The 27,758-nt window shown below is 38.8% G+C and overlaps 1 protein-coding gene across 1 annotated transcript; it reads right to left on the reverse strand.

Moving 5' to 3' along the window:
• Positions 1–1,729: 1,729 nt before the first annotated feature.
• On the reverse strand, positions 1,730–27,758 carry kcnt2 (potassium channel, subfamily T, member 2). The gene is made up of 29 exons (XM_027030993.2): positions 27,664–27,758; positions 26,505–26,584; positions 26,201–26,297; positions 23,449–23,497; positions 23,165–23,224; positions 20,877–20,951; positions 19,963–20,046; positions 19,590–19,684; positions 17,505–17,685; positions 17,141–17,305; positions 16,223–16,359; positions 14,699–14,762; positions 13,524–13,632; positions 13,309–13,417; positions 12,675–12,824; positions 12,053–12,261; positions 9,886–10,072; positions 9,634–9,775; positions 9,230–9,402; positions 8,850–8,921; positions 8,373–8,507; positions 6,817–6,928; positions 6,031–6,132; positions 5,541–5,624; positions 5,291–5,419; positions 3,665–3,916; positions 3,489–3,589; positions 3,173–3,266; positions 1,730–2,050 (listed from the first exon to the last, which is right to left on the reverse strand). Exons 1-29 carry the CDS (start codon positions 27,756–27,758, stop codon positions 1,730–1,732), a joined length of 3,663 nt encoding a protein of 1,220 aa, XP_026886794.2.

Below are 27,758 nucleotides of genomic sequence, written 5' to 3' on the forward strand. Positions count from 1 at the left end.
GCAAATGAGTCCTTTAAGAAATCAAATTTTATGTGCTGTAAGAATGCAGACCAAGATTCCAGATGGGGTGAGAATTGATGCAGGCCAATCTTCATCCATATGAAGTCAAATTCATTATTGTTTTAGAATATCACAATGAATATTGTAATCATTATATATAGCAATATCACACTATGGCAGTATTTTTGGCCATATCAGCCTTGAAATGGACCTATTATAAGATGAGACACATCCTGTGCTTTGCAGCTACTTGTTAACATTTACAACACACATGCATTCAGATTTCTAACATTCTATCCAGGGCAATTTGCATGTCCATATGAGATCAGTGTGACCTTGATTTTTAAATGTATTTGTTCAGAGAAACAATGTAGTTTTGAAAGGTCTGAAATACTTGAAACATGCACCATTCTTTATTTGTGTGTCCAGGTTCACCCAGACTGTCCACATGAGTAAGCTGAGCTCTTCTGTGCCCTCACCAAAAAAAAAACAAAAAAAAAAAAACACATATACATATCACCTTAGGCTGCAGTCAGTTCTCTCATTTACACAGCCGTCTGAAATGCACCTGCAAAACCATTATTGGACATGCACAGCCGTTAAACCTCAGGCGACCCGAAAAGGATGCATCTCCTTTTTCTGCACTGAGAGGGCAGGTGAATACATTTACATTTTCTTTCCTCTTACTGAGCCTTTCCTCTTACTGAGAAATTCAGATCCCTACACATTCTCACTGGTGACTCTAATGTCACCAGTGCCACTATTTTATTATTATCATCATCATCATCTTTTATGGTTGTCTTTCACAGACAAATCCCCAATCCTGAATGAAGGGCAACACTGTTCATTTAGGCCAAGATGACAAATGAACAGCGTAAGAGCATAATTCAGCACTTGGGATTTTGAGGCACTCCTTACCTTTTTACCTTTTTGATTATTATAGAAAATATTTGCAAGCATGAGTGACTCGAGATTGTGAGAGCAAAATTGTGTTCTGACTGGTAATATCTTAACTTGGTCTCATAAAATTCAGGCGATACTGGAACCATTGGTTGATGTTTGTGTTAAAGAGAACATTTCACAGCTTTGATGTTGAGATTTTTTCAAAGTTCATGTACTAGATGAGAGAGGCATGTTTCATCCCAGCACAGGCAAAGTTGATGTCTTGAATATTTAACTGCCACCATCTCAGGAGAAACTTTCTCATCAAATAGAACTTTAATATGAATTAGGTAAAACTAACCTTGTACATGAAGCTAACTTAATAAGAGTTGACTTTCTCTGCAGGAGAGAGTTCACTCAACTCATTGTTGGTAGCCAACAGGCAGCATAATCTGTTTATTTATTTTTTATGTGAATTTATAGTATGGTTACAAGTAACATCTCTCCTTTCTAATTTGGTTCTGAAAACTGAGCTATCTGGGTGTTTAGAACAAGCTAGACAGAAGTGGCAGGAGCTTTGTGTCTATTGAATGGGAAATACTATTGTCTACAGTTGCATCACTATACTGATCAATAGGAACATTGCTCAATATAGCACTCTATTGATCAACAGTAACATTTTCACTGTATCAGCAAGTAGGAACACAAGTAACTGGCTGAGCTGAGTCATGTTTTTCAGGAAAGATTTAGTCTAGTTGACTGCATCACATTTGCAGCATCCATCTGCATGAATGTAAATCTAACTAAATCGAACCAGATTCAGGTCAGCATGAACAGTAGCAACATGCTATATACTTCGCCAAATACGTTTCCTCTTTTCTTTTTTTTTTTCGTCTTTCTTGGAGATGGCAGACTGAACGTCACTGGGAGTGGGAGGGTATAAAGGACCTCCTCCACCTCCACATACATCGCTGCACTCCCCTCTATCGCCATAATCTGCGTAATCCTCGTAGTAGTCCATGTAGGGGTCGTAGGACCCAGCGGAGTTCACTTCCGAGTGCCGATCCTTGTTGTCTGGCAGGGGTCTGTAGGACTCCGCGGAGTCCGACCCCGGACCATACCCAGGGCCCCCCAAAAATAGTCCAGTGGCATCCTCCCCTGTTGTGGACTTATGGAGGTCAGGACGACAGTGACAAACACACATGCACACGAGGAGACGTTCGGGAGGAGGGGCCATAAGTTCACTATAGTGCTAAAACAGTTATAGAAAGCTAGCTACAATAAAATGTTTGTGTAAATAATATGGTTATATATCAAATTTATATATCTTGTAGCATATTGATAATGCCATGTTACAGGTAATAAATACAGGATTATATGGAGAAGACAGATATGGCTAATGATATTTAGTGATATTTACAAGTTCAGAAGAGATCCATAACATGCAACATTAGGCCTTAAGTGAGTAACCATGTCACAAGTAATCAATCAAAGCAAGGAAACTCACCAAGACAAGGACACAGGGGTTGGGGAACTGCTTTGTAATGTTAAGGCAATTTTGTCAGTCTACTTATCTCTGTCCTACCACCTGTCCATTTCCTGAACAACATGAGTGGCTGTCATAGCATCTAAGACAGAGGTGGAAGGGTTTAATACTTATGCACTATGGTCCATTCCTCATTCTAACTCTAAGACTCTACTGCATCACAGTTCAGAATACTCTCAAGCTGAATGAATCAATATTAAAATGAGAAAATACATTAATAGAAACAAATGAAAAATCAGTTGAAGATGTGAGTAACTACAGTGTATTGTGTAACTGTGTACTGTAGTAAGAGTACACAATATTTCCAGAGAAAGAGAACGTTTTAGACAGAGGTCATTTATAAGCTGGGCAAGCAAAACGCAACTGAATTTGTATAAACCATTACACTCTGGATGGACCTGTAGCTCAAACTGTTGACATAATATATCCAATGGCAGGCTACTGTTAGTGTTAAAATACTGAGATTTCCATGCAAGCATTTTTCAAAACTATCAATGTCAATGACTTCTATATCCTGAAAACCACCATCTGGCTCTGCATCAGAAAGCTGGCAACATTTGGAAACGGGATGTTAAGTCCATTCTCCTGCATTTTCTTAATGCAGCAGGTAGAATTATTTAATAAGGTTAACTTGTACAATCTGGTGATCGAATCTGGCTCCATGGCCACGGAAAATCCCTCCATACGAACTGTTCTCTGTACTGCCCTTCCTGCTGTCCACATGACCTATTCCTGATGCTACACTTCCTGCTGTTCACACGATCTTTTCCCTGCGCTGCTCTTCCGGCTGTCCACGTCCTTTGACACAAACAAAAGTGGACTCTCACGAATGATGTATCTGAAATGGTAAACAGTTTTTAAAAAACATACACAAGACACAATAAACACTTACTAAGGCTCCATTTTTTAAACAGGTTTGCTGGAAAATTGTTAATTAGCAAAGTACTGTGCAATTACTTATGTTTTCACTTTATTAATATAAACTGTCAGTACATTTTAAAGCCTCTATGTGTGTGTGAGAGACTTGTGCTGAACACTGGGCCATCAGTGGCACACTTACACAATGTCATGGACCTCCAGTCTTGTGTCTGGTGGTGGGTTGATTAAGACGTACGAGTGGCTATTGTGATTACCATTCATCTCATCTAAATTGAGAGCAAACTGTGAGTCAGCACTTTGCTCATGTTTCATCATTGGGCCATCATCCTCCTGGGGCTCATTGTTGATGGTGGCAACGAGTCCCAGGTTCTGCATTCGCTTCTTGACCAGTTGGTCCAGTTCCTGCAACTCAGAGCATGGCTGTCGCACTGGGCTGGGTCCCCGCTGTCCAGCTCTTTCCCCACTGTGGCCAGCGTGCCAGGGGCCCACGTGGCTAAGGCGCCGTGCCCACTGCACACCCTTCCTATGCCTGCTGTCTGACGAGGGGGAGTGGAGAGGCCTTCTTGCATCCTCGGGGCCAGTGTTCACTGATAGCTGGGAGTAAGAGGGCTGGAGACAAGAGCTAATGAGTCGGTCATTGTTATGCACATTTGAAACAATGGAGGCTAACGGAATGAAAAACTGAAAGAACAAACACTGTATATGCAACTTGGCTGCAGTTTAAAAACAAGGAAATACTGAATATACATTCCTGAACATATATTACTAGATATATATTCCTGACAGTTATGTGTGAAATTTCTTGGTCTACCTATTGTGGCTTGGTATTAATAGCCACGGAAAACTGGATTTTCCAGTTGTTGATCAGTGTTTGAACAGTACTCAATGGCACTGTCAAATCTTTGGATATTTTTTTTATATCTTTTTCTTGATTTATTAAGTTGAACTACTGTTTCTCAAAGATCCTTATACAGTTCTTTTGCCTTGCTTCTGTAACCATCAAAAGTCAGTGCAGCCCTGGATAAGCTATGAAATTGGGTATGGCCTTTGTTACCAGGGAGGTCAGTAGGAATCTGCTGTGATGGGGAATGTTTGGTGGCATGATGGGTGAAATCCATATAGAACTGGCAACAAGGATGCATTAGTGGGCACCGTTAATAGTACAGCCTTAGTCATTGGGGAGGCCAACGTGGATTATCTATGCGGGGACATCACAGTGGGTAAACACAGGAAGGGAACCCTGCATTTGTTCTTTTTGTAGTGGGTAAAGCCCATATTGAACTGGTGGCACTGAGTGACATTTATGGTGACATTATGGCTGAGTATGGCCTTAATCACCAGGGAGGCCAGTGTAGGTTTATGTCTAAAGTAGTCTTGTATGCGGTGGGTTTAAAAGTGTGCTTGGAGGCGGGTGGATCTGGGACACCAGACCTCACTTTTGTGCCTTCAGGAGGTGTCATGGGTTTAATTCAGCAAAGCACAGATGAAAGAAGGTGCCTACCCCAAGACCCTTGCGATGAGCTTGTGATACTGTAGTTTCTAGTATGAAGCACGTGGGCTTGGACCCAGGTGAAACTAACGGTTTGGCATAGGATTTTTGACATTTTATCCTGTGTATAATTACAATTATGATTTCAGTTATCATAAATGTTTACTAAATGATAGACACAGTTCAGTCATGACAGTTTAATCTGACCAGTATTCCTAAATTAATGAATGGTGTTTTGCAGGATCATTCATATTTTCCTAAAATGGTGGACATCTTACTAAATCTGCCAGTGTTATGTAAACATACAGCTTCCTACCACCTCCCTCTGGGCACGAATACACCTACAGTCCATCCATTCTATATTACTCCATACCTACTAATGGAATCTGATCATGGGTAACTAGGAACTCATTTCAGTACTGTTGACCCGAATGTTAAACCATTTAAGAGCAAGAAGAAGCACAGATGTAGCATGTAAATACGGGTAAGTAAACCTCAAGTTGTTCAGCCATCTGCAACTTGGTCCTGTAGATACCGATAGGAATGTCCCCCACTGTGGAGCAAAGCTTTTGGTACAGTCTGCCATATGTCCGTATCCACAGATCCTCCTCAGAGATCCTCATCTGTAATTCACGTTAAGATCAACTCAATTCAGATAATTTAAAGTGCCACATCAAACATGAGAGAAAAATTGCATGTACTGCAATGAGCAAGTAATAGATAACAGTAACAGGCAAGACTTACTGAGCATAAGAAGCCAGATCCTGGCGTTGTGTCAAGACCAAGCAACAGTCTGGTGATGGTTATCACATAGTCCTTCACAAAAGACTGCAACATGATGTGATGCCTTGGGTTAGTTATTTGTTTAGACAAATAGTCTGGTAATTGGTTGCATAATATGAACTAGTGAAACAGGATTCACAAAACATATCAATATTATTTACTATATTATTTTTACTCCAATATATTTATTGACACATGAGACACAAGATCAAACCTATGATGATGTATTTGGAGCTGAAATACATGTTTGTTGACTGGCTACAGTGTTCCCAAGAAACAGATTCAGAACAAATGATGTCAGAAAAAGCTCTATCCATGGGGAAGATAGATGCTGGTCACTTCAGCCTCTAGTCAAGCTACAAGCTGTCTAAAATAATGTATATATCCAATTCTTTAAAATGAATTGGTCTGAAATGGCTCTTATTAGTTTTAGTGGCTAAGGCCAAGTTACCTGGTAGAGGAGAGTGTCTAGCATGCCGATGCTAAATACCCTTCCAGCCGCAAATGGCAGACGAAACATGAAGGCCAAGTTGGAGCCCTTCCTTTTCTCCTTCTGTTCCAGAGAGCAACAGACAAGGGACAAAAGAAGAAAATCAAACTGGTGACGTATGGAGGTAACTCGGCTGCATCAGAAATAGTGAACTTCCATGATACTCTGGTTACACAATCACAATTCACTGCCTTATCCCAGATGTCCATTAGAGTCAAACACTAATGCCTGACAAATAGCTAGGAGAATGAAAAATAAAACTCATGTTTTAAGTGTCCAGTGCCTAGAATTGCTTTTACTTATGATGTTGGGACGTCATAAGTTGAAGAAAGGCCAAGGACGTATGGCTAAGGATGTGGTAAATCCAGGGATGTTCATAATTTGTATTTGCATAAACCAAATAATGTGCTTCCTTAACAGTTGAATCCCTTCCATTAATTATGCCATTTCCTTTGTATTCCAAATCCAGCCCCCTGGAGCACCCCTGGCCTACATAACGTTATGCTTTCCCTGCTTGAGCACACCTGATCCAGCTCATGAAGGGTTATGCCACCTCACATCTTGCACCCTATCCATCTGTAACATGTTGCACAAGTTTTTCCCATCATTTTTCCGTATCTTCTTGCACCATGTTGAGTTTTCCATCCAGGGATTTTGTGTGCGTGTTATTTTTTTAGTCTTGCAAAATGTATTTTTTAACATAAATGTTGCTGATAGAAAATAAAAGGATCCTCAGAAATTTCTTACCTTTTCCAATTTAGAGAGGGCCAGAGAGTAACAGTCTTTTGCTCTGAACTGCATGAATCTCATATTGGCTGGATGGGTGAGCTCTGTGATAATGCTGAGGCCTGAGAATAACCTGCAGTCATAAATTCCAAGATAATGTATACACAGAGAGAGACTGAGAGACAGCATCATGGACAGAACCTTCATTCAGGAGTTTCTTTCACATAATAGGTGCATATACAAACAACAGGTTTGCCAATGTAGAGATTGTATCATGAATGATTTTGGATTCCCCATGTGGCATATCTAGGATTTAGCCAGAACTACAGGCATCAAATTCCTCAATTCACATGAAGACAGAAGACACAAGTCTCTGCACTCTAATGTTACAGTATGTTGTGTTTAGAATCAACAAATCACAAATTACTAGTTGAATTAAGCTGGAAACAGATGGTGATCAAAGCAATAGTTATATAGAGGTGTCTGAAACATATGTGATGGAATCCAGGTGAACCCATGTAATGACTACAACCTTGAACAAGGGCATCAAAAACCTTGAACAACCTGACATGGGCATCAAAATTCATTTGAGGACACAGTTAAGAAAGAAATTTAGAAGTGAGAGCATGACCTATGAACTGCATTTCCAAAAGGGGAAGGTTGTTCTGGCACTGGCCTTTCTCATGATTAAAGGAAGGAAATGAAGCCCGTCTAAAGGTAACACTGCCATCTGCAGTTCACCTTCAGTAAAGCCCCTAATTATGTAGCTTTTTCTAGCAAAACCCAAAAAGCTGTTGAGTTGTCATAGATAATAAAAATATAAATAATTTGATCAGTGTATTGAAATTCAGCATTTAGTGTTAACAAAAGTAAACCTGATGAACTTTCTATACTTATTTAGACAATGAAATCTCATAATATAATAGATACTTTGTTAAAGTCATAAATGATTTATTACTGCCTAAAAGACAATAGTCACATTAGTCTCTTCTTGTACCACTAGATCTTAGTGCAGCATTTGAAACAGTAGATCATATATTCTCTTTGAAAGTTTGAAAGTCTTGCTGGCATTAGTGGCCTGGCTTTTACCTATACCATGTCATATCTGACAGATTATCATCATTTTGTTAATGTAAACAAAACTGATTCTTCATTTTGTATGGGGTTCAGCAGGGGTCTGTCCTGGGTCCTTCAATGATCATCTGGATAGGTTACCCCTGGGTGGCATGCACAAGCATGGCATTAACTTTTTATTGTTACATAGCTGACATGCAAAATGGTTGGGCTTTGCCCAAATGACATATACAAGGTTTGCAGGATTGTTGAAGGCATAAAGGATATTATTTTGCCTGACATTTGCCTGATATACTTTGATTTACTTTAATTTTCATTATAATAAGAAACAGTTAATAATTCTGAGAGAAGAAAAATTATGTTTGCCCTCTTGATCATAACATTTCTGCTTTTGGCATGGTAAATACCAGAGGATTAAGCTGTCATGATCTTTGAGATTTTTGTACAGTTACATTTCTGGAGCCTTTGAAATTCTCCCCAGGACAAGGAAAATGGTCTCTAACCTGAAGAGTGTTTGAACGTTGACGATGGTTTTGGCGTCGGCCATGTAATCCTCCTCAGCACACATCGTGCTCTCCTTATCCACCACCACCATATTGGCCGCAAAAGAGACACCGCAGCGCAGCAGGTCATCCAGACTGGCAAGAAAATGTCAGACAAGCATTTAGACACAGAACAAAATGGCAACTACAAACAAGTTGTACAGTATCATTTGAATTTGTAGGCACAAATAAAGTACTGAAATTATGACTCTGGAAAATAAGTTGTTACAAATGATCAGTCAGGAAATAAATACAGTGTGAATTATTTGTGAATGAATTGCAGTATGAAATCATTCAATGCTGATAATTTGAAGAGGAAATCATTTACCTTAATCTTTAGAAAATGTTAAAGATTGCACTATCAAGTGTAAATTAACTATAAAGCTAGACTTAGTGCTCTTGCACTAATAACATTCACAAAAATATTTTGTTTCATACTTATCCATTGATCCAACCATGCAATAAACCATTGGGAACCAGCAGATGGTCTCAAGAAATTGTGGATCAGGCCTAGAAGAAACCAGGTACCATTTTATACATGAAGATCTTCAGCATCCCATTAAGTCCACAGAAGTGGACTTAGCTCAGAAGCAGGACACGGTTCACTGATGTCCAGTCGGACACAGATGTACTGCAATAGAGTTAACTTGACACTAGCGGGTGCACAAACTAGAAAATGTAAAAATGATAAATCATTTGATACTATGGAGACTATTTGACAGAATGCATATTAAAACAGTAAGGCAATAGCACAGGGCAGTGAAGGAAGGCAGAGCTAATAGAACTGAATGGAATTGGGAGGGGGATGAGGAATTTACGGGTTGTCTAGAAGCAGCACGATGGGGTTCAGCTCCTCTTTGGGTCTGTATGAGGCTCTCAGAGGCACAATAAAGTTGTATAAGCCGTTGCCTGCTGTCTCCGCCGACACGATGATTGGCCTGTTCCTGAAGTTGTATGCCTTGGCATCCTCACATTGGTTGTGCAGGCAGCCCTGACCGTAAAACAGCAACAATTGTGAAATGAAACATAACAGACTGATTTAAAGACTATAATTATCACCACTTGCTAAATGTAAGTTTATTTGCATTTTGGTTTTCCTAGATGCCTGGAGGTATTGCACATCAACATGCTGTTGATAAATATCATCCAGTGACAGGCCTAAACAGTCTTCCAGAACATACAGTTGTTAAAAGCAAAATGTCCACATCCCCCAGTAATATACCTTGTCCAGTTGCAGGCAGCAATAAGGCAATTTCTCTTTCAACAAATGGCAAAGTGTCTGTGAGCTTCCAATGTAGGGTAAATTTGGGGGATACCCTATGATGCATCTGTCACAAACAAAGAAAGCAGACAATGTCTCTTCACTGTCATGTCACATGCCCCAAACCTGTGTTCTTCAGTAATGTAATAAGCATTTTATTTCTCCCAGAAAAAAATGGAACCATACCCATCACTGAATTGACCCTCCCAGGACTTTGTGGATTTGTCTCTGGGCAGCTCACTTGAAAGATCACAGGCTTGGAGATGGGGGAAGGTAGGCACTTCCAGGACAGGGGCGATGCTCGGTCTCCTACTGTCAGAGTTGGTGGATTCATTTGGCACGCAGAGGCTGGCACTTCTGCTGGGTCTGCTGCTCATGTCCTGCAGATCTATGGCAGTTCCTATGAAAACACACAAAACATATGAGCCAGAGTTCAAAAAAGCGTTGAAGGACACATGGTCTTTGTATATTGATGGCTTTCAGAGGATGTGCAATTGGATGTTGTACTTCTTTCTTCAGCACAACCTTTTCTTCAGTCATTTCACAAAAAATTCATACAGTATTCTCTTTGAGAGTGCACAGTATTTAGAATACTCCTGCATGTACGTGTGATTTGTCTTGCTGCCACCTGATTTGACACTTTATTTTATCAGTACAAGCCCAGTACTTACAGTGCATCCGGAAAGTATTCACAACGCTTCACTTTTTCCACATTTTGTTATGTTACAGCCTTATTCAAAAATGGATTAAATTCACTTTTTTTCCTCAACTCTACACACAATACCCTATAATGAAAAATTGAAAAAAGTTTTTTGCAAATTTATCAAAAAAAAAAATTTGAAATCACATGTACATAAGTATTCACAGCCTTTGTTCAATTCTTTGTTGAAGCACCTTTGGCAGCAACTACAGCCTCAAATCTTTTTGAGTATGATGCTACAAGCTTGGCATACCTATTTTTGGGCAGTTTCTCCCATTCTTCTTTGCAGAACCTCTCAAGCTCCATCACGTTGGATGGGGAGCATTAGGGCACAGCTATTTTCAGATCTCTCCAGAGATGTTTAATCAGGTTCAAGTCTGGGCTCTGGCTGGGCCACTCAAGAACATTCACAGAGTTGTCAAAAAACCACTCCTTTATTATCTTAGCTGTGTGCTTAGGGTCGTTGTCCTGTTGGAAGATGAACCTTTGCCCTAGTCTGAGGTCCAGAGCGCTCTGGAGCAGGTTTTCTTCAAGGATGTCTCTGTACATTGCTGCATTCATCATTCCCACGACCTTAACTAGTCTCCCAGTTCCTGCTGCCGGAAAACAACCCCACAGCATGATGCTGCCACCATCATGCTTCACTGTAGGGATGGTATTGGCCAGGTGATGAGCGGTGCCTGGTTTTCTCCAGACATGACGCTTGGCATTCAAGCCACAGAGTTCAATTTTGTTTCATCAGACCAGAGAATTTTTTTTCTCATGGTCTGAGAGTCCTTCAGGTGCCTTTTTGCAAACTCCAAGTGGGCTGTCTTATGCCTTTAATTGAGGAGTGGCCTCCATCTGGCCACTCTACCATACAGGCCTAATGGGTGGAGTGCTGCAGAAATGGTTGTGCTTCTCGAAGGTTCTCCTCTCTCCACAGAGCAACACTGACGCTCTGTCATAGTGAGCCTTGGGTTCTTGGTCACCTCCCTGACTAAGGCCCTTCTACCCCAATCACTCAGATTGGCCGGGCGGCCAGCTCTAGGAAGAGTCCTGGTGGTTCCAAATTTATTCCATTTAAGGACGATGGAGGCCACTGTGCTCATTGGGACTTTCAATGTGGCAGAAATTTTTCTGTAACCTTCCCCCAATCTGTGCCTCGATACAATCCTGTCTCAGAGGTCCACAGTCAAGTCCTTGGACTTCATGGCTTGGTTTATGCTCTGACATATACTGTCAACTATGGGACTATATAAACAGGTGTGTGCTTTTCCAAATCATGTCCAATCAACTGGATTTACCACAGGTGGACTCCAATCAAGTTGTCAAAACAACTGAAGGCTGATCAGTGGAAACAGGATGCACCTGAGCTCAATTTTGAGTGTCATGGCGAAGGCTGTAAATACTTATGTACATGTGATTTTTTGTGATTTTTATTTTAATACATTTGCAAAAATTCCATACAAATTTTTTTCACTTTGTCCTTATGGTGTATTCTGTGCAGAATTTTGAGGGGGGAAAATGAATATAATCCATTTTGGAATAAGGTTGTAACATAACAAAATGTGGAAAAAGTGAATCGCTGTGAATACTTTCCAGATGCACTGTATAACTACATCTGAAGCCCTGCAATAACAGCACATGTGTAGATATGGCACCCAACCACTAGCTAAACACTAGAGGAATCTGCCTGACCCATGCTAGCCACAATGCTTTGGACTGGAAGGCGTATTCTAAAGCTTCTTTTGCAGTGCTCTCCCTTAGATTTGAATGTTGAGTTCTCTTCTTTGGTGAGGTTGATGAAGAAGCACATGTCTGAGCCATTCATAATGTACTGGCGTCCAGGGTTGAGGAGGATGCTCTTGCTCTCTTTGCGCCTTATTCCAATAAGACAAACACCATATCTGGTAAAGAGAAAGCAGCCTGGTTTCAGACAGACAGTTAGCATTTTCTACTGCATGCACCATGTACTGCTTATTTTTGAGTGCCATAGACAGGTTTGTTTGATAGTGGATCTATGTGTATCTGTCAGATTTATGTAAAGTTTTTAAAAACATATAAATATTGATCTTACTGCTGAAATCTTTGAACATATATGAACATACTACTCAGTAGTATCATGTCTATCAAAACATCCTAATTTGCTCACCAAAATAACATTTGGAAATTGATTCACATTTAACACAGGACAAAAACTATGAATTAAAAAGAACTGAATAAGTAAAGGACTACTGAGTAGAGCAGAAGTAATTTTAATGTTCTCTGCCAGCATAACATTATGTATTAGCTTCTTTGCACCTTGTTTTCCCCTACTTACTTTTTCTGTGTATGGAAGGAGGCGTAAGTGAAGCTCTTGCCCTCATACTCAGAGAAGAAGACACTGTCTTTCAGGACAATGTTGTACACTTCATTGCCTGAACACTTCCCATAAATTCTGTGCCACTGCTCTGGAGACTCCTGGCCTTCCCTGAGAAAATGGCAAAACATAGTCTTTTCTTCCTGGAACACATGTTTCAGAACTATGAACTCTTCCTGTGAGAATTTTCTTATTTTAACCTTTTTTTGCTAAGGTAAATATGAGAATTTTTCACCAACAGGTACTAATTTGGAATAGTTTGTTTCCTCAATAATCAATAAATAGTATAACTGCATATAAACTAACAATGATTGCATTTAATTCAGTTTCCTAGCAATGTCAGAACAGTACGTGCACATGCAATATATAACATGGACAATGTTTCATAGCTTTTCATTTGTGAATGAATGTGTGATTAAGATGACATAGAGCATAAGTTCACATGATTCTAATAGTATTGATAACATGAACGCTTTGATAGTGCTCACACCATTAGAATAATTGTTCAGTTGAAATTTGAATGTGATTGGCCCAATGCTCTGTCAGGTGGCACAGTATGTTTTTTAAGAGGCAGTGTTGGGGATCTTATACCCACAGGCCCTCTGAAGTGTGCACTAGAAGTGTGATTAGGGTAGAGCTTGCAGGGCAGATACAGTTTAGTGCCAGCATGGCATACTTAAACTCCTCTTCACAAACCACGTGATCTGGGGCAGAGCAAAAGTAAGATACCATTATGAACCACCATTCTAATGACTGTAAAAACATTAGTAAGTCATAAGTAGCGATTGTGATCTGAAATAAATTTGCTACCTGCAAATTTCACATGAAATTTGTTCTCCGGTTTTAGGATTTGGACATAAAGCGGGCAATTCGGGGCGAAGTCATTCACTGCCCAGGCCCGCAGAATGGTCTGGTGGTCCTAAAAACACAAACCAGTTTCACATTTACCAGTCTGCACATCTTTCTTCAGAACCCAAAATATCAATATAATTAAACAGCTGTTTGCTTTGAAGTGGTGTAAAAGGTCATAACATAAACCACCCCCTTAAATTAACAAGGTTTTGTGGCAAGTGACTGTTGAGCTACTTAAGCTGCCTTTGAAAAAACGCATTAATTTGTTTCCTTGTAGAACATTTGAATCATCTATATTGCATATGAATAAGTGAAGCTTTGAGCTTTAGCTGTATGACAACAATGTCATACTGTCATTTAATTTCATTCAGTGGCACTAGTACTGCAACATTTGTTTCCATTCACAAATGTGTAATTGCGTAATGTGTAAATGTTTTACAGTATCCAATAACATCTTGGAAAGGTTTAAAGATTATATAAAAAGCAACAATTAGCAGACCCAGGCCAAGAGTGTGCAAGATGGCAAGTAACAAAACAATAAACAAACATGGTCCATATGACCAAAGTGGAGTAAAATTTTAAAGAGGAACTGTCTTAGGCTTCAACTGCTGACCCTGCAACCCAAAACCAGAAACCAGTTTGTTGTAAATGTAAAATCGCAAATGAAATCAGGTCAGTTATTAATCCATTTTGGTATCAGGGGCAGAGTGTTGTTTTCACATTGTAGAGGAGCAACTCTTCACAAACGTTACATATCTGCATGCCTGCAAAATGCTATTTGCAAGGACAAGAAAGACAAAATAATGCATGTTGAAAAGTGAAGCACCATGCGTCACCTTCATTTTTTTATATACAGTCTTGATTCAAATTCCTATAAGGAAACAAACCGCAGTATTAACAACTACAGTCTTAACAATGACAGCTCATTGTAACTTATTATTGACCCTGCAATTTATACCTTTCACATACTACTATCTGACAAACTTGAATTTCCATTTAGGGATCAATAAGAACTGATTTGATCTGATTTGATCTTATCTTAACAAAGAAAAGGCAGCAGTGGAAGTTGCAGTAGGAGTTTATCATCGTTCAGGTTTCTGTCTAAAATCCCATCATGTCTTTGGGTCACCTACTGCTGCAGTGCGGTCGACCTCGCAACGACTGCTCAGAATGAAGCATGCTTCAGCATTGTCCAGCCTGCAAGAGGAGAAACAGCATGTATTTAACAGCAACAACAACAAAGTAATCTCCACTCAAAACAGCAATAACCCCTTTTCACCCACCCACCTTCTTCTAAAGTCACAGGGGCAAGTTGTGCCATATGCCTTTAATTCAGAAACTGACTTTCTGCAATTAGGCACAACCCACGTGAGGTGCCAACTTCAAATCTAAAGACAATTTAACACTGGTTGGTTTTTCTGTCTGACTTGTGTGCCGGTGCCCAGAGTTCACCTGGCCGGGTGAGAGACAGCTTGTTGACCAAAGAGCTTAATCTGCATTAACTAGAATTTCCACTTCTCCTGGTAACACATTTACAATGAATGAAAATGAAAATCTTAAATCATCAAAACACAGCCATTGAGTGTTTACATTCTTTTTAAGAAAAAAAAAATCATACAAGTAAAATTGTAAAAGTAAAAAAAAAATTGCACATCCTTTTTTAGAAAATAAAATAAATCATGCTTATGATGTCAATTATTGGTTTGAAAAATAAAAAAGAAATACACCACACACTAGCACTTGTAGTTCATGAAACAATGTACAGGGGGCAGAACATCCTGTTTAAACTCACATGGTGTAACAAGTTCTCAATCTAGTCCACAGTGACTCCCAACAATTTCTCATATTTACTCTGTTCCTGTTCCACAATACATCGTGGACTGAAGAGCTTTGTCACATCTTAATTACCAGGATCATCTGCATCAGGAGGTACAGAACAAATCTAGGAATGGCTGGAGGAACTGAGAACTGGATTAAAAATATCTGGAATTTTGCTGTCTTTCACGGAACGCTCGCCTCCCCCGAGTCACGTGGTTTGGCCCACCACGTGCAGTGGGAGGGCTGTTTTGTTTGTAACCACACCTGCACACACCCGCACCTTGTTTGTCTAAATGTATATAAACCCGTGTCAAAGTGTGCACAGTGTTAATGTTCTTTTCGTCATTGTTAAAACGCATGCGTGTTCATCGTGTTTGTTTAATGTCAATCGTTTCATGTTTATCGTTTGTAATACGTGTGAGTGCCGCTGTCGTTTATGTAAATAAATGTACGTCCCAGTCGTTGGAGTCTGTGCGTCCTGCACTCGCCCTGCTGCACTCGGGCCACCACGCGTTACCCTGTTATTATAAGATGTTAAAACTCTTTGGAGTGGTCATAATGTTCACTGAAAGCCTACACCACTTTGAAGTTGTCAAATGGGACTTTCTGAGTATGCACTAATAGTCTAACTGACCAATACCATCATAGAGCCATTTAACAGCTCTTGATTTATTTAATAAAAAATCTAATTCTACTGAATGCCAATTTATGGATAATCCGCAAAAAGTAACTTCAATGAACAATCACTATATTTTATGACATTCTTACATTTACAAAAATCCATTCCTCTTTCACTCTGAGATGTTTCAGAAGTGCCAGACTGTCCTCCAAACACTCACTTGGACCTGAAGAGGTCTTGGTCTTTGAGGGCAGAGCCTTGCAGGTAGATGACCCTCTGAGACCACAGGGGGATCCGGAGCACCCGCCGCACTTGAGTGTCCATCTCAGTTGGGCATAGGATGATGACGTAGTGGTCCTGCAAGAGAGAGGCACTAATTGCTGGTTTCTGTAGAGGAAACCACAGCACTGCTGGCATGTCATAGCCTAATGAGTGCATCATTTTAGATGGTTTGATGGGTTGACTACATTCATGATTATAACCAACCCTTAGGGGCAGCAAATCCCTAAATGAGGGCATTATCGTCCCTGAGCCACAGAAATGAAAAACTATTAGAAGACCTGGAATTTAAAGCCTAAATAATACATAAACATATATAGTATAGACACTGCATCTAATATTTTTTTTCACCCACTTAAATTTGCTTGAGAAGTACCCATATGTAAAATACAAAATGTATATGTAATTATTTGGCAACATAAAATACTGTAATCAGTATTATATATTGTATACTTAGAAATGTTTTAGCTGAGTGATTTACAATAGCTTAAAAACACTTTTCATATACTTATGGAATATAAGAAATAAAACCAGCTTCCCCAATATATTACCATATTTTATTACAGTGCCTTTTATATATATTATGTAGGGGGGGAAATGGCACTAAGAAATACTAATATTTTTTAATTGTATTATTCATATTGTGTGTAATCACAGAAATGAAATGATTGGCAAATGTGCAAATTGCCATTAAAAATCATAACTTCAATTTTCACCAGTACCTTTAAGCAAATTCTTGTTTCATAATAAGGTGGCTTCCCTCGCATTTTACAACATCAAATCAGATGACTATGCAGTGAAAAAAGTGTTGTTTTCTACCCCACTTTGAAATTCTAGCTCCTGTAGTCAACTGACCAACCTGGAGCCTGGGGTGGGCATAGAACTCATTGAGGAAGTCCATGAGCAGTTCAATTTTGAGAGAGCTGACACATAGCACCACGTGCTTCTCTTTCTCAGCTCGGTGCCGGCTATAGTTCCCTCCTGACTTCTCACGTTCCATCCATAGGTAGGCCAGCTGCTCAAACTAGTGGGATCAGGCAGTACAGCATGGTTATGATATTTTATAGAATATGGATCATGTAACTATATTAGTATGTTATTTCAGTTATGCCCACAGTATTCCTTGGAACAGAAGAGACAAAGAGGCACTCTTACCTAAGTAGGATCCTTCCTCAGTGGGACTTTTACATAGAATCCTATACTGGAAGGAGTGAGAAGCTCACCTGGGCTGGAAGCACCACAAGGGCTACGAATATCATGATGACCACAAGCAGTTTGGAGGGCCAGATCTGGGGGTAGACATCTCCATAGCCCACTGTCGAAAATGTCACGATGCAGAAGTAGATGGAGTCAAATAAGTTCAGATTCTGCCCAGCACGCTCCAGGTGCTGGATACCACAGATGCTGCATTGGAAAGAACCCATAATGCTTTGTAGGGCAGGGGGTGTGGAACTTTTTCTGAACTTTTTAAAATTGCACTACTATTTTATTAATTGTCTAATTATAACAATTGTACTAACTGACTAAGCAACTAAAATTAATGTGAAAAAGAAAAGACCTGCTGGAATAAGTTTTCATTAACACTAACTGTGTGCTTTTCACACTACTGAATATCCCAGCTACCTTGTACTCCAAGAGTTACAAAAATCTTTATTATGTAGTGTCTCAGAAACCTTTGTTGATTTTTGTGTCAGCTCTTTAATGTTCAATAGATTTTTAAAAATTATTATTATGTGGTAGAACCTTGTCTTTTTGAGAACAGGCAGATTTAATAGACTAACAAACAGACGTACTGTATAGGCAATTCTTCAGAAAAAGCAAACCAAAAAATTCAAAACACCATTTTGGTATTGGCATTATGAGACAGTAATATTACAGCAACATTTATTCCATGCAATAAAATGACATCATGGTAACAGCTCTTAGGCTGTTAATGGCCCTGAGTACTCGAGAAATGAGGGAGATGATTGTGTCTCCGTTGGTGCTGCATTCCCCATAGTGGCACTCAGTTAACAAGGAAATAGCCACAGAAAAGCCACCAGTATTAAAAGCATGAGGATTCCCATTAGTGCGTGGGCTAATGGGATCATCATTGACATCACAGAGAGGTCGTTAATGTGAGACAAAAAATGACTCCTTTAAAATGAGCCTACTGAGGGGGGTTGAGGGAATAAGAGTCCTTTGTCCTGTTTCCATGAACCATCAAAGTCAGTCATTTGTTACCTTGTTGCTAGCACTCTGTTTTAACAAATCAGGCAGGTTATTTCTAGACCTTTGGTGGGTTTGTCTTTTTGCAGCAGGAAACAGACTCAATAGGAGTGATATTGCTGTAATTGATCAAAAGCATTAGCCAGAATCTACACTGAAATCAGAGGCAACTAAAACATCATTACAGTCCTCGTATACATAGCAAAGCCAGAGCAAACACATATAAAAGCTGCAATGACCACTCAGCTAGTTTTGATGAAATTTGTGGTTAAAAAATATGACCAGTTAGCATTGTTGAAACTCATATATAAACATAAGTGTATATGTCCAAAGCTATGTCCTACTATTATGTAACTAAAATAATTCAAGCTCAAATGGAAAATGTGAATCATTATCCTCAAATAAAATGAATTAACATAATTGGTGACACTGAGGATAGTTTAAACCAAATGCCCATTTATCTTACTGATACTATCAACATCAAAATAGGCTTTGAAATAATACAGAAATGAACACACAATAAAATGTTTATTATGCATCTTATAATTGCTGACAATTGTAAGCCATATTTAAAACAGAGCCAAGTCAAAGCTGCTAGTGGTTGCCAAGTTTAGGGGCAGTGGTAGCTCAGTGGTTAAACTACTTGATTAGTAATCAAAAGGTTGCCAGTTTAAGTCCCACAACTGCTAAGTTGCAAATATTGGCCCCTAAACAAGGCCCTTACTTTTTGATTGTGTTCAACCATAATTGTAAATCACCTTGCCCAAAAGTGTCAGCTAAATGCTGTAAATATGAATAATAAGTGATCCTGATTCTTCAGTATTTAAAACCTGTAAATAGAACATACATAAAGGTTGAAAAAAAAAACTATTGAAAGATTGCCATGTTTATTTATTTGTGTCCAGTTGTTATTTTTGTCTATCCAGACATAAGTTTACATTGTGGGTGTTAATGTGACTCTGGGGACTTGACGTGTACTGTGACCACTGGCTGTCAGTGTATGTGTGGACACATGTATGCTCTTCACCAACCACTCACCAGGTGAATATGAGGCAGAGGAGCGATTGACGAGGTGAATAGGAGGCAGAGGAGCAACTCACCAGGTGAATATGAGGCAGAGGAGCGTGGAGATCAGGATGAGGACCTGGTTGAACATGGCTGACTGCGTCCTCTGTATGGCACGATGGAAGTCATTCTGAAGGTACAGAAAGTGAATTATTTTGCTCAATTGCACAGGTTCAACATTTTTTACATTATGCTATATGTGAAATTCCTTCTTTGTCATGAAACCATTCTATTAACAACTTCATGTTCATGATCTTAATATTTTGGAAATATGTCCCATATATTTGTATTAAACTGTAACAAATAATCTTCTAACACAATACACAAACAGTATAGTACTGTTTAGTAATTGCATAATCTGCACCTATTATGTATATAATCCATCATGTCCAAAATCAGAGCACTCACAATCATGTTCTCCAGTGTATGTTTGGCCAGCCAGCAGTTGAGGAACACAGGGATGAAGAGGTACTGGAGGGGACTATATAGAAGCTGCCGGTAGAGGAAAAACCACAGGCTCAGCACACCTCCAGCAAAATGAACATTTTGGTAAAAAATAAGAGCCAAGAAATAACACCTGAAGGGTAGTAACACTTGCAAAGTCCTGCTCAGTACAATTTGACAATAGGTCAAATAAGGCACAACATGCTACTAGATAGATGTTCCTAATAAACAGGCATCCCAGTGCATCCCAGGGCACCCTAGTTCACATATATGTTCAAACAACTTACATTTTGCTATGTGCTCCACTGTTGGGAAAGATCTTTTTAGACTCCTCAGTTATCCCCATTTATTCCTAATCATCACTAACCCCCAAAACACTGACACAGTGGGATGCTGTAAAGAAGTAACTATTACTGTAAAATACTACAAAATGTGCTGTTTTTTGTTTGTTTGTTCACAGAATTTAGAATCTGGAAATACATAAAATAATGTTACACACAGAAATTTCCCCGGTTGTGATTTAGACCAGATCTGCCCTAATATGTATTACTGACCATTGAGAGTACCATGAACTATTTGGAATCTTTTAGCACCTGTAGAAGCTTGTCCCAAATGTTCTTTATATCTTATGTCTCAGCCTATTGTTCAGTTTAGTATAAAATTGTATGTACTTTAATATTTCTTCACTGCTGCTGTTCTCTTCCATGGCCAACTCTAACTACAAATAAACAATTTCCTCTATTAATTTATGTGTTCCCAGTGTTTACTGCAAATTTCTAGAGATAACCTATGCTGCAAGAACATGCAATATAATAATCCTGATATGCTATAACCCTGTCATTATGCATTGAAAAACTGAGCTCACAATCTATACTTACCGTTATCAGAAATGGCACCGTGTTTATAATCTCCAGGACAAATGTTATTCTAAGTATCCGTTCCAATAGATTTCCCTGGGTTAGGAAGGCAGAAATTAAGCAAATTACAAATTAAGCAGTCATCATGAGAGAGTTTAAATATGGTCCCAAGGTCACTGTGTGATTCAAAAAATAACTTCTAAGTACTTTATTGTCTGGTTATTTCATGCATCATAAGTGATATAATTTTATATTTTGCTCCTGGATGAGCTTCCTAAAAGAACTGTAGTATAAACATCAGTGAAAGATGACAGAGAAAATGTAAACTAGGAAAGTGATTGTTCTTTCATACACAACACAGTCTTATTTGTGAATCAGTACATTAGCAGCAACACCTAAAGCATTAACACAAACCACAAACACTGCATCAGATCTCTTCATAAGGGTTCCATAAGGGTCAGTACTGGGCCCCGTATTATTCTCATTATAGATCCTACAGTTGGGCACAGTTTAATTATTCATAAGAATCAGCTTCCATTGTTATGCATACAATACGCAGTTATGTATAACTGCTAATCCTGATGCCCATACACATAATACAATTTTAAAAACTGTATGGCAAATAACTTTCTCCTGAAGACTGAGATGCTACTGCTAAGACTCAAAACTGCAAGAGGCAAATTATCTATCTATTCTATTAAATCTTGATGGCCCAAAACTGTTGTAAAAACCTTAGGCATTATTATTGACTCTGATCTCTCATTTGACACTAACATATGTAATGTTGCTAATGTTCCTGTTGCATTTTTCCATTTACAAAATGTTGCTAACCTGACAAATATACTTTCCTTATCAGATTCATAGAAATTGGACCATGCTTTTATCTAATTAAGATTGGATTATTTTAATGGTCTTCTAATTGGATGCTCTAAAAGGTTATTAAAGATACTCTGACTGTATGAAATGCAGCAGCCAGCATCCTTACAAGAGCTAGAAGGTTTGATTACTTTATTACTTTTCTTTCAGTTTTACACTGCTTCACAGTTCAATTTTGAATTGGTTTGTTGATGTAGAAAGCATTATATGTTCTAATCCACCAGTGTCTGGTCCACCAGTGTCTGAGTGAACTCACTGTATACCTGCCTCGCCTTTTGCATTCTCAATATGCAGGGTTTCTCCTAGTTCTCCTGTAAGATTACAGCCAAGGAAAGAGCTTTATCATGTTAAGCCCCTCAGTTATGGAACCGTCTTCCAGGTTTAAATTGGGACTTGATTTCTAAATGCAGGCTAAAATCTTACTTATTTACTCAAGATTTTGGGTAACTTCCTGTATATCAAAGTGCAGACCCTGGGGTGCCAGGTCATGGAGTTTTCTGGTAATCTTATGTATTGGTGCTATCATCCAGTCATTTCATGTGATAACTCAAGTTTCTGACATTGATGTGGGTGGCATGCAATATATCAGAGAGACCTCAGGACTGTGATCACCCTCTGGTCCCACAGGACTGAGGTCACCCTCTGGTCCCACAGGACTGTGATCACCCTCTGGTCCCACAGGACTGTGATCACCCTCTGGTCCCACAGGACTGTGATCACCCTCTGGTCCCACAGGACTGTGATCACCCTCTGGTCCCACAGGACTGAGGTCACCCTCTGGTCCCACAGGACTGTGATCACCCTCTGGTCCCACAGGACTGAGGTCACCCTCTGTTCCCTCAGGACTGTGGTCACCCTCTGGCTCTCCCTGTTGGAGAATGCTGACTACTGGCACATCTCCTGTATATTGACTGTTTGTCTTTACAAATCTAATGACATCTTTCTGTTTAATTTCCATGTTATGGAGATAATGCTAACACTGGACTAGACCCGCTCATCAGTGACAAAGCATCTAAGATGATGGGAGAAAATGTCCCAGTGCTGCCAGTAGAGGAAATGATGCTGCCATATCCATCCAGCCACCCTACATACTGCAATGGATGCATAAACTGCTCGCCCACCCTAGATCCACCGGAGTTGCTGAATCTCCCACATCTATACTGATGTGGCTATGTGAACTAAAGATCATGTAATAAAGTATGCACTGTTAATTAGCTGGGTCCCCCATGAAGGATGGGTTCCCTCTTGAGTCTTGGACCTCCCAAGCTTTCTTCCGTAGTTCTGCTCAGGGAGTTTTTCCTTGCCACTGTTGCCTCTGGCTTGTTCATTAGGGACCTTGACCCATACATTTGTAAATCTGCTTTGTAGCAACTTGTGTTGTAAAAAAAAAAAAAGGAAAACATTCTTCATCACTCGTAGTCAGAGCTTCTTACCTTGTAACTGAGGTAGGTTAGCAGAATTGTCTCACACAGACATACGACTGCAACAACAACCTGCAGAGGCCACACATGCAATCAGAGGTCTCACACACAACATATTCAGAAAAATAACTTTTGCTCTCGGTCTCTTTCCCTGCCTTACTATAAGGCAATTTGTGCATTTTAGATGTATACTGGATGTTTCATTTCTGAGCTTAACATCCAACAGCAGAATACGGTTACACCTCCAGAATGATATCCACCTCAGCACATGACAATTGTGTTCATTTGGTTTTTACCTGCAAGGCCCATAAGTATCTATTACGTTTCACCCAAATTATTGGAGCCCTATCAGAGAGAAAAAAGCTTTAATTATGCTGGTAGACTACATCAGTACAGGTTATCCCATTTATTACATTCAATCAACATTTTTAATTTTTGTTAACACTTGCCAGTCTATCCCGAACAGGGTGTAATTTTGGTAAGTGCAGCCAAGGCTGTGGAGAAAAAAATGGGAAAACAATGGTTCTCAAAATACACAGAAATGCTCAACAAATGAACAATATAGCATCATAAACAGCCAGTGACAATTATTTATTTTAGTGTAATAGTGATTTGAAACAAAATCTTGATTTGCCATTGAAAAAGATCTTTGAAAATCAACCCAGGGATGGTGGGAAAAGATTCTAGCAAATTGCATGGCTGTTGTCTTAAAAGGCTGAAGTGAGCAGTTAACCATATCCTTTAGATATGGAACATCTCTGTCACACTGTGTGGGTAGCAGCTTGGAAAGATTGAGTTGAGTTCTTCAGACGAAGGAGAGAGACCATACCCACCAGGTTGTGACTTTTGACGCTGAGAGAAAATGGTTGGGAAGAAAAAATTTTTAATGTGTGATGAAACAAGCAGATAATTCATGAGGAGAACCTTATCAGAATGCCCTTCAACATGGTGGCAGGGATTCTCGTAAGGCCAACTTGGGAGGGAAAGTGTGGGAGTGGCTTTCTTTTCCAGAATTTGAACTAGGGCTTTGTAATAGCAACATGAGGTACATTGTTGTGACCTGTGGAAATGCTTAATTGACAGCACAAATGTTAATTTTCTTAAAAACAGAGCCTTGTGCAAATTATGGCTACAAGCGATACAGCACCCTGAATGCGGTAATAATACAGGTATAGAGCTAATTTTAAAAAAAATGGCTGAAGGGCCTATAATGACCATTTTCAGAGAGTGGACTACAGGAGGACCGTCTGAAACCTAAAGTTTAATCTACTGTTTTTACATGGCAAGAAACAGGGCTACAATCTGGAGGTAGTGTTCTTCTTGACTAAAGCTCTGAAGCTATTTGGCAAATGTAACGGGGCAACTCACTCTGTTGCATTTTTGGTAAATGTAACAGGGTGACACAAGATGAATTCAAAAAAAGGGTAAAAGTGAGTGGGCCACCAGCAGGGGCAAAGACCCTGGGTAACTAGAGAGGTTGAAAAACAAACCAAAAAGGAGTTGTCTCACAAATATGACGTTTTCATTGCTGGTGATGCAGGTGACTTATGCCAAAATGAATTAATGTATCAATGCATGCCATTTTTGAAGACAGATGCATTTACATTACAGACAGATACAGGTCAATGAAAATCATTAATATGAATCGTCAAAACAGGCAAATCCGATCTTAACAAAAATCGGAATTGAACAATATAACTTGTAATGTGAAGAGCCAAACTGGGAGAAAAGGAGGCAAAGAAAGGAAACTGAACAATTAAAGTTACGAGATCCATCCTATTCCAACTATTGTTCTGGCGGATGAATATATTTGAATGTTTCAAGTATGCCAAGGCAGTTGAAACAATTAGACCCTTTAGCCTTCTCGAAAGCCTTTTCATGAACAAGAATGTCGATGAAGTCATTAGGAGGAGCAGTGGTGTCTGTTTCAGCCAAGGTCTGTGTACAATACGTGTAATATAGATGCTGCAATTGATTGGAGCCTAATGGGTCCAAGTTTTAATGAATTAAAACGTTAAGAAGTTTTAACAAATTATTTGAGCAGTTGCTATAAAACTATGTGAGGTGCCTAGACATTCACCCTATAAGTGTTTAGATAGGCTCAAATGTGAAAAAACTTCCCCTTTTAAATTGAAACTCCTCACAACACCCCCATGGTGATGGAAGTAGTTTTTGACTTTGTGACTTAATGTCTGCCATCATTTTGTTTGTTTGTTTACTCGCTTTTTTACATATATCAGCACTGCTATCCTTGTGCCCTGATTACATCCCATATTGATTATAGTAACTATCCTCCTTATAATTATTTTTGTTATAAGTATTCTTATAAGTATTATTGTACTTATACAGCTGCTTGGATTGATTCATTGATGTATTGATACATTCCTGTTGTGATGCTTTTTTACCATGTGTTTGTAAAGTATCTTGAAAAGTGGCTATAAATAAAATGCATTATTATATTTTTATTAGTTAACAACATATTCCCTTTTACAGTTAAGGGAAAGTTACTGAAGTATACTTAAACATCTAACATGTCTGAATATAATTACCAATTATTAAGACATTTGTTATGTGACATTATGATAAATATCAGTAAGAGGAAGCTATGCCTTTGCTTTTTTGTGAGGTGACCATGAATAACATCAGTTCAGTTTAGTATAATATAAATTAGATTCTGTATAATAAAGCCAAAGCAGTTGCAGAGTACTTCCTTAGAATATCATACAATTAAAACAGCATCTCTTCCATCATTAAATAGCTAAAAGTCATTATCAGTGATTTCTTTTCATGTAAATCAGAGCTTTGAAAGAAGTGGTTGTTGTACCAATTAGAAGATGTTATTGAGCAGTAGATTTTCTCATCTGCTCCCCTCAGAATTCTGAAGCTATTATTAATCACTCAGAGCCTGATATCTTTCTGTGTAAGTACTTTTACCTTTGACATTCAAACTAAAATGTGGCAGGTAAAAATGGGCTCCCATAACAGGTCCTGGGAGAGCCACACAAGAAACAGCCTTCTGATGTGGCCATGCATTCTCGGTTACTTTACCATGTGTATTCTTGGGCAGAGTCTTCCAACACCCGATATATATACAAAATGCAGCTTAACAGCTTGAGTGAGAAGTGGAACAACTGTACTCTGAGACCTGAAAAAAGAAAATTGTGTTTTATCTGTTTACTGTTTCACTGTCACATCAGCAAAACAAAGGCATTATTCCATGGTGATATTCATATATCAATATAAATAGGTGAGTCCTATATAAGAAATGATCATGGATATTCTAAAATAGTGTGATTGAACACCTTTGGTGCACTATTTGACAAGATAATAGTACAGTTTACATTTGACTTACTTGATCTTTGATTTTTGATGAAGAACAACTTGAGTCTTTCTTTTAAAGTGTTCTCATTGGTACAGAGTTCAACCTGAACTCTATGGAAGTAATAATCATGAAATAATGGTGTAAATAATCATGAAATCACAGTGAATATTGTATTAAATAACTGAAATAAACACAGGGAAAATCAAAATTCACCAGCAGATCACAAAGACATTGTCTTATGCCTGATAATGTTTGCTTATAGTAAAACTGTTTAAAGCATTAATGACTATATGACAGTAATATAAATAGTTCAAGCCACTGTAACAGATGATATGCTCAACTCCAGAAAATAACCATAAAATGCTGATTTAGTTTAAAATATCTTTGAACTAAATAAAGGGTACTTCAACAGTTCATTTTAATCTGCAATGAGGGTAGAGTAACATTTGAAATATCCATTGCTGTGGCACATATGGATGCGGTTATAGCAACAACATCAGGAACCCTCATCAGTAATTGGTTATATTCAAGCTAAGTTCTGGCTTCACACAGGATCTGGGCATAGATCTCTAACCAGTGTCACCCATATACAGCTATTTAATCATATCAGCAGGATGAGGGAAGTACAATGATAGCTACACTACACTACTCTGCCAGCACACTTTATAGAAACATTATCTGGTAATATTAAGGTAAAAGGTCTATAGCTGCTTGGACCTGATATAACTCAATTGCAACATGAAATCCATGACCGCACAATATTAGACTAACCAATTTTATTTTTTCATATATATATATATATATATATATATGTGTGTGTGTGTGTGTGTGTGTGTGTGTGTGTGTGTGTGTGTGTGTGTGCATATACAAGGAAATAGATCATTAAATTTATCAGCTGTTTTCAATTTTTCCATCAAAGCATACAAACTAATATACCAATATATATTATAAATATTATTTTCTACACTGCCAAGTGTCTGAGGCATTAATAGAATGATTCTTTTTTTGTTTGTTTGTTATAACTGTACTATTATACATTTATTTATTATTAAATGTGACTATTATTATAACCCTGTTTAAAAAGATAAGGTAATTACAATGCGTAGAGTTTAATTGAAATTTGGCTGTTTGACTGTGATGCCAAGTTTTTTATAATTAGAATAATTCACGATTGGAGGAAAATACTTACTTGTTATTGTTTTGCCATGTCTGGTCGCCAAAGAACAAATCCTCCAACCTGTAGCTTGGAGGCAGGGGAAGGACTTCATTTTCAGCATCGACCAT

This window comes from Electrophorus electricus, chromosome 18 (genome assembly GCF_013358815.1).
Source record: "Electrophorus electricus isolate fEleEle1 chromosome 18, fEleEle1.pri, whole genome shotgun sequence".
Taxonomy (NCBI): domain Eukaryota; kingdom Metazoa; phylum Chordata; class Actinopteri; order Gymnotiformes; family Gymnotidae; genus Electrophorus; species Electrophorus electricus.

Excerpts from the sequence above, each read along its gene's own strand:
- kcnt2 (XM_027030993.2), bottom strand. The coding sequence starts at position 27,758 with ATGGTCGATGCTGAAAATGAAGTCCTTCCCCTGCCTCCAAGCTACAGG. Across the intron at positions 17,686-19,589 it reads CTCTGCCTCATATTCACCTG|CATCTGTGGTATCCAGCACC; the intron begins GTGAGTTGCTCC and ends TTTCCAATGCAG. Across the intron at positions 9,776-9,885 it reads CCCAGAGACAAATCCACAAA|TGAAGAGACATTGTCTGCTT; the intron begins GTCCTGGGAGGG and ends GTGACATGACAG.